This window comes from Prunus mume, linkage group LG1 (assembly GCF_029339155.1).
Source record: "Prunus mume cultivar Tortuosa linkage group LG1, ASM2933915v1, whole genome shotgun sequence".
NCBI lineage: Eukaryota > Viridiplantae > Streptophyta > Magnoliopsida > Rosales > Rosaceae > Prunus > Prunus mume.
The window spans coordinates 25428292-25436567 of NC_142698.1; the positions used below are offsets into that span (position 1 = coordinate 25428292).

The window sequence follows — 8276 nt, forward strand, 5'->3', positions numbered from 1 at the left end:
TGGTTTCGTACTCTAGAAAATTAAGTAGTGAGCAAATTGTTAATTTGTTGGTAGTAATTGGTCTAACAATGTTGAAAAATACAAAAAGAAAGAAAATTGGGCTTAGACTCAATCTGGCAGAACGAAACGGTCTTAAATTGGTTTGGTTTCGTTCGGTTTCCTTCATAACTTTTGGAATCAAACTGTTATATTGTAATTTATTTATGATTTTGAGGTGGAACCGATCCAATTCAGAACATACCAATCCCTACTCATTCCTGGAAATGTTTCCAATTGCTTCATCCTCATCAATCTCGATTTCAGCAACAACGAGCTAGTGGGCACGTGACCCACTTTCAGTGACCAAAAAATTCAAGTTTTGGTGACCAAATTGTAAGTTGCGGTCAATAATAGCGTTTTATTAGTGACCACACAAAGGAAGACACTAATTCTTTATCTAGAAAGTTTGACTTTTCACCTTAGTCTTTTTAGCTCAATATGTCATAATTAATCCCGTCATCAGTCAAAGTTTCTGAAATTTCGTTGGATTTGTGAGTTTTGAAGGCAATGCTGAAAGACAATTTTCTCTAATAGTGAAAATACAATGTTTAAGCAATATTTCTTCAGTTCCTTCCCCCCCAACAAAAAAAAACCTACATTTATATTACATTTCTTATGTTAAAACCTTGGTTGTCTCATAATGCCTGCCAATATATAATAACAAACTAATCCATTAGACTTGTGTAATAGATCACACCTACGAAAATTTGTTGAGAATAATAATCCAGACATTTATCACCTGTTCAAAGTCAAGTTTAGTTGTCTTCATTTAATTAGAGAATGCCTTAAGTTCGACTCACATATATAATAAGAGCTAAACTATCACAGAGTAAAGATAGTTTTACAAAATCCTACCGTGTGTCAACAAAAAAACAATTCCAACATTTTTTCTTTTTACAAGTCAGCTTTTGATTTGTTGTGACTTGACCCATATCCTCTAGTCAATCTTAATTAATAGGCGAAGCCCCACCAGCTTCCAATCCAATTTTCTGCATCATGTAGTTGCAAATCAGTGAAGTTGTCATGTAGTTGCTATTTTGCCCCATCAGTAAGTCATCAAAGTCAACCTCGGAAGCAAGTCAACCGTGACGCATTGTAATGACTTGGACTTGGTTAATAAGCTCATTACTCAATCTCATAAACCAGTTAAATTTGCCATGCCCTCAAATGGGAATTACTAATTTCACAAACCAAATGGAGGTTTCGGTTTTGAAACTGATTTTGATGTACTCACTTTTCAATGGAGTATTGTTGGTTTGCTCCATGCAAATGGGACTGGGAGGGAACGAGACAGATAGGCTGGCCCTGCTAGCCATCAGAGCTCAAATAAAGCAAGATCCTCATAATGTAACGAGCTCCTGGAATGAATCCACTCACTTTTGCCTGTGGCAAGGCGTCACCTGCAGTCGACGACATCGCCAAAGGGTCACAAAGCTGGACCTTCAATCTCAAAAGCTCGCAGGGTCCCTATCCCCACACATAGGAAACCTAAGTTTCCTAAGGGAACTAGAACTACAAAACAACAGCTTCAGCAATAAAATCCCTCCAGAAATTGGGCATTTGCGTAGATTGCGGGTACTATTTCTATACAGAAACTCATTTAGTGGCCCTATTCCATACAACATATCATATTGCTCCAACCTCATCTTCATGAATTTCGGTTCCAACGAGTTGGTGGGTAAAATTCCATCTGAATTTGGCTCTTTGTCGAAGCTTAAAATAATTGTTTTACAAGTCAATAATTTAACAGGAGAGATTCCTCCTTCCTTGGGAAACCTTTCGTCTCTTGAGGTACTTGCTGCATTTCAAAATAACTTGGTGGGAAGCATCCCTACTTCTCTAGGCCAATTGAAAAACTTAACCTTTTTGTCAATGGGCTCAAACAACTTATCTGGTACCATTCCTCCCTCCATCTGTAACCTCTCTGCTCTTTATTCTTTTTACGTTATAGAAAACCAAATTCGAGGGAGTCTTCCATCAGACTTGGGAAACACTCTTCCTAATCTCCAAATCTTTAGCATTGCTGCAAACCAAATTTTTGGATCCTTGCCACTCTCACTATCGAATGCCACTAATCTACGTGATATTCAAGTTCAGTATAACAAGCTAACGGGACAGGTGCCAGATTTACGAAAGCTTCATCACCTACGGCTATTCACCATTCACTATAACCGTCTTGGAAGCGGTACAGATGGTGATTTGAGTTTTCTCTCAGACTTGACCAATGGCACAGAGTTGGAACACTTGCATATTGAGGCAAACAATTTTGGTGGGACGTTGCCGGCATCAATATCCAATCTCTCAACCAATCTTCAAAAGTTTTGGTTTCACAGAAACCAAATACATGGAAGCATCCCAACAGAATTAGGGAATTTGGTCAACTTGGAGTCGTTGTTAATGTGGGGAAATAGCTTGACGGGTGACATTCCCACTGAAATTCAGAAGATGTCAAGCCTTGTGGAGTTAGATATTTCTATGAATGCATTATCAGGAAGCATTCCGGCGTCTTTAGGAAATTTAACCAAGTTATCCAATCTCTTCTTACAAGGAAATAATCTTGAGGGCGTCATCCCTTCAAGCCTGGGGAATTGCAAGCGGTTGATATTATTGGATTTATCTAATAATAAACTTAGTGGCACAATACCTCAACAAGTTATCGGCCTCCCATCCTTATCAAAGCTTTTGAACTTGTCTAGGAACCACTTTACGGGTTCTCTTCCGATGGAGGTTGGAAACTTGAAGAGTCTAGGTGTACTGGACGTTTCTAATAACATGTTATCCGGAGAACTTCCTCGTAGCCTTGGTTCATGTGAGAGTTTAGAAGTCTTACACTTGCAAGACAACTTCTTCAAGGGGTCTATTCCCTCATCTATGATTGGGTTGAAAGGCATAGAAGAATTAGACCTTTCTCGCAACAATTTGTCGGGTGAAATTCCAAAATTCTTAGGGGGCTTTGTCTTCTTGAAGAAACTAGACCTATCATTCAATGAATTTTGGGGAGCGGTACCAACTGGAGGAGGTGCTTTTAAAAATGCAAGTGCGATTTCAATTACCGGCAACACCAAGCTCTGCGGGGGAATTGCTGATCTCCAACTGCCCAAGTGCAAGTCCCAAAAAGGAGGATCATCTCGTAGCTCGAAATTAATAATCCCGTTAGTACTTTCCGGACTTGCTCTTCTTCTAATAGTTATGGCGATGTCCTATTTCTTCCTCTGTTCGTCAAGAAGGAAAAGGAAAGAGATTCCGTTGAGCACATTGGCGAGCAATTTTTTGCAAGTGTCATATGCTACTCTCCTAAGAGCTACTGACGAGTTCTCTTCAGCTAATTTGATTGGTGCAGGCAGTTTTGGGTCTGTGTACAAAGGAATTCTTGATGATAATGATAAACATCAACTTGTTGCTGTGAAGGTGTTCAACTTGTTGCGCCATGGAGCATCAAAGAGTTTCATGGCCGAATGTGAGGCTTTAAGAAACATCAAGCATCGAAATCTTGTCGAGATTATAACTGCGTGTTCAAGTGTTGACTTTCATGGTAATGACTTCAAGGCTCTGGTTTACAAGTACATGGACAGAGGAAGCTTAGAGGAGTGGCTGCATCCTCCTACTGAAATTGAAGAGGTAAGAGAGGCACTCAATCTAGAGCAAAGGCTAGAGATTGCCATTGATGTTGCTTGTGCATTGGATTATCTTCATAATCATTGTGAAACACCGATAGTTCATTGTGATCTCAAGCCAAGCAATGTTCTTTTGGACAACGAGATGACTGGACATGTTTCTGACTTTGGACTCGCAAGATTTCTCTCCCAAGAAGCTGGTATTAATGTTTCCAACAATCACACAAGTTCCATTGGAATAAAAGGAACGGTTGGTTATGCTGCTCCAGGTAAAATTTTCTATCCTATATGCTACACTGTCCTTTTTTAACTTTTAATCTTACATAATATTCACAAATGTGCTGACAATATTTTATGATGTTTGAATGGTAGAGTATGGTATGGGAAGCGAGGTGTCAACAAATGGAGATGTCTACAGCTTTGGCATTCTCTTGTTAGAGATTTTCGCAGGAAAGCGACCCACCGACGACATGTTTAATGGGGACCTAAACCTTCATACCTTTGTTAAAAAGGCTTTACCTGAGCGAGTTACGGACATTGCAGATTCAACACTTTTTGAAGGAGGCAACAACGAGAGAAGAGTTGAAAAAATTGTGGTGTGCTTGAATTCAATATTTAGAATTGGAATTGAATGCTCTGCTGAATCTCCCACAGAGCGTCTAAAGAATATCAGTGAAGCTGCATCTGAACTGCATTCCATTAGAGACGTTCTTCTTCGATAGGAACTTTTTCTGCTACGGGTTTGTGTGATATGGTTTTTATGCGCTGCCTGAGAAATACTCTTGTTGCTGCTACAGTAGATGAGTGTTCTACTACTTTTTATTTTTATTTTTATTTTATTTTTATTTTTTGGTCGAAATTTTTATTTTTATTTTTTGGGTCGAACTTCTTCTACTACTACTACGTAGTTGTATTTGTGTGTTTGGGCTTGAAGCCCTTAGAAATGTGATCAAACAACTACAATATTGTCTAAATCTCTTATCTTAAATAAATCTGAATGTGCACTTCATCCCATTGCCTATTTTATAATAACTAATTGTTACTTCTTAGATCAATTAGTGTGTAGTTTTATTGCAAATTGCAACTTAACGCCGGTAACAATAGTCGTTACCGTTTGGGAATCTAGTCAAATTGTCTTTGGAAAAGACAGTACTAGGGATTAAATATTTATACAATCCTGTGTGGTATAATTTGTCCATAAGTTAGTTCGGTTTTCGATTTTGGAGTTGGGCTTAAAGTTCTTTTTAGGGTTATACATTTTTTTTATGAGTTTTTTTTTTTTGAAATTTGTTTTACAAACCTGGCCACGCCGCAGCCACTTTAAAGTTGTTGATGCTCTTTATAGGAGTTTCCATTGATTATAGAGCACAAATGTATTATTTGATGGCAGAAATTTAGAGCACGAATGAAGCATTTGTGCTTATATAGAAGATGGCCCCCACCAAAACTCCACCTTTTGACAATAGCTCTTTGAGAATACGAAAATAATATATACATTTTAGGGAGTTTCACTAAAACACCCAAAATGGAGATTGAAATTATAAAAAAACCCAACACCCAAAACACTTTATAAAAACACTCAAAACCCATCATTATACACACTCAAAACCCATTTATAAACACAACCAAAAAGTTGACTTTGTGGTTGATTTTGGGTGTGTTTCTATGTTTAAATAATGCTTGAGTTTTTTTATAAATACGTGTCTAGGATTGAGTTTATTTATAAATTTGTATATATTTTATTCAATATGGACACAAATTTCTCTAAATGTGGCTAAAATGCAAATTATAAAAAAAAAAAAAAAACTGAGATACCAAAAACAAATAAATTTTGTTACAATAATTCTTTTGGCTTTACAGTGTAGTTTTTGGGTATGCTAGTGGAACTCCAAATTAACGTATAGGTAGCCTAACAGAGACTTCACCATATTCACCAAATCCCTTTGAACAAAATTCATATATTCGCTTACCTGCATACCCAACATTCAGTTGAGAGGAAGGCAGAGCAAAGAGGCAACTCATGTCCGAGAAAACGCCAAAATTCAACTTTCTCAAGAAATCAAAACAGCCTGCAAACTGAAATTCAATGCCCCTGCCATAAGAAATACCCAAACCAATTTGTAAATTTAAAAACACAAAACGAAGGCTCGAAAATCCAACCAAGAAACTGTGCAAAAATAAGCAAAATTAAAACATGGATTTCTTGAACTTTTTTTCTTCAACCAAAAGGAAGTCCCAAACCTAAAATCAGAACCGAATAAAAGCTACAATTGATTCTTACCTTGTAAATGAGAGAGCTAGGAAGCAGAGAGTGAGGAAACCCAAGCCAAAATCAACATGCAAGACAAAATTAAACAATAAGCCAAATCAAACAAAGATCATATCCAAAAATCCACAAAAAAAAAAAATCAAACCATCAGTTGGACTCATCCCAGATGCAGCGAGATCCCAGAGAGAGAGAGAGAGAGAGAAAACGAGAGCGAGGAGTGAGAGCGACAACGAGAAAAAAGAAAAGAAAATTGTAAACAGGGAGAGCTTTAGGCACGGTTTAAAGTTTTCCATGCCTTATTGAGGGGTTACTAGAACTGAGCACTTTGTTATACTTTTTAAAAAACTATATATAATATTGAGCACAAATCCTTTTTTGATGAGGACAAATCTCTGTAAGTGTGTCCTACAGTTATTTAGCATATTAATAATTAAAAAAAAATTAGCATTTCCACAAAAAACTAATTTTTTTAAAATATATATGAAGGGCACGAAAATCAGGATTTTATGCTCTTTATAAAGCACTTGTGCTCTCTGTGGGTATCTGGGGTGTTGGTTTAGGATACCAATTTTTGGTTAGATTAGTAGGGATATAACCATTAGGCCCAAAAGTTGTCTATTTGTGCTCTTTATGGGCCACGAAAGTTGTGCGTAAATTAATTAAGCAAAATAATTTCCTTCTTCTGTTCAAGTTGGGCACAAAACCATTGTGTTTTCTCTGCATATGACACAAATATTACATATATGTGTCCAATGTGATTCAAAATGACATGACCCTCTTTTTTGTGGCCTTTGGATCGTGGTTTTTTCCCAATTTTTTAGTAGTGTGGATAGGGAAATTTTTATGTGCTGCCTGAGAAATACTCTCGTTGCAGCATCAGGTTGTTTTATTGGTGTGTTTGGGCTTGCAGCCCTAGACATGCGATCGAAGTTATCAAAGCTAGCTACTACATGTCCTTTCAATCTCTTGTCATGACCATGTTTGGACAGGAATCAAGTTCGTTTTGTCATGACCATGTTGACAATGGAATTGTGAATGGTTATTGTTGAAGAAAAACGTGAACCTCCCAACATAATTTCATCACCATTATTTAAATAATGAGTTTTTAAATTTTTTTTCTGAATTGAGTTTTTGAGGGTACTGAATTGGAGATCACCTAAATAATTGAAAAGCAGGGCATATCAGAGAGAGGGAGAGATTATATATAGAGAGCAGGAAAATTACTTATATACTAACTTGTTAGATTGGTTTTGTACTGATATATTGTTCTGTATATTAATGCGTGCAACAAACCTTGCAGTCCAGCCAGTTCGGAAATCAGCTGACCTTGATGTGCGTAAGCAACGGGAGAAATGACACTTATTCATTGCTGGATGGCAACCCCACCCGGTCTCAACAGCTATGTGCTGAGCCTTGCAGTTGACATACATGTACACAGCAAGAGATGATAGAATGTTGATTGACATGAGTCATTCTTATATCTGTAGAGAATATTTCTTTTTCTTTTTTTTTTGGTGGGTAAGAGTAGCCTTTTGGAAGCAAGTGAAGTCATCTAATTTGGAAATGCAAGCGCGATGCAGGTTCTTTCCTATCGCATCTGTAAATTTACTTTCCATGGCTCAAATGGAACTTACCAATTTCACAACCCAATGCCCATCTCTCTCTACAATCAATTACCCAATTCAAAAAAGTGTTTTTGGTTGTGAAATTGATCTAAAAACTCACTTTTCAATGCAATGTTCGTTCTCTGTTTTAGCTCTATGCATTTGGGACCTCCAATCTCAAAAGCTGGCAAGGTTTCCTAAGGCAGCTATGGCTACATACAACACAACCATGTTAGTCATGAAATCCCTCCACAAATTGGGTATTTTGCATAGATTGCAGGTATTACTGGTAGACAATAACTCATGTACTATATCATATTGCTTCAACCTCAAACTTCATAATTTTGTCAATGTGGCTTTCCCTGACCGAGTTACATTGCTGTCTGAATTGCATTCCATTGGAGACATGCTTCTTGGCTAAAATCTTTTGCTACCTGCGAAGTCTTTATGTGATTGGGAAGTTTTTATGTTCTGCATGTGAAGTCATAGGTTGTTCTATAGTAGATGAAGAAATTTGTAAGTAATCACCATTGAGATACATTGTGTAAAGTAGTACTACATCTTGTATTTGGTGTGTCTGGTCCTGGATCCCCCATGTAATAAGAAAAAAAGAGCACATGTTATATGAATCTGTTTTCTGAAATCTTGAATACTCAATCGCATTAGGATTGGACTTGGAAATCAAGTTCATTCCATGCTTGGAAAAACTGCACTGGGTCGGTTAAACTGTTATGTGTTTTAGGGGAATGG

The 8276-nt window shown here is 37.3% G+C and overlaps 1 protein-coding gene and 1 long non-coding RNA gene across 2 annotated transcripts; one reads left to right on the top strand and one right to left on the bottom strand.

Moving 5' to 3' along the window:
- The first annotated feature begins 1233 nt into the window (after positions 1–1233).
- On the top strand, positions 1234–4512 carry LOC148921417 (uncharacterized). Its single transcript, XM_089043917.1, has 2 exons — positions 1234–3922; positions 4026–4512. The coding sequence occupies exons 1-2, from the start codon at positions 1234–1236 to the stop codon at positions 4373–4375; spliced, it is 3039 nt and encodes a 1012-aa protein (XP_088900043.1). The 3' UTR covers positions 4376–4512.
- Positions 4513–5439: 927 nt separating this feature from the next.
- LOC148921418 (uncharacterized) lies at positions 5440–6296 on the bottom strand. The gene is made up of 2 exons (XR_016123207.1): positions 5935–6296; positions 5440–5745 (listed from the first exon to the last, which is right to left on the bottom strand). It is a non-coding gene; the product is annotated as an uncharacterized LOC148921418 (long non-coding RNA).
- Positions 6297–8276: the final 1980 nt, after the last annotated feature.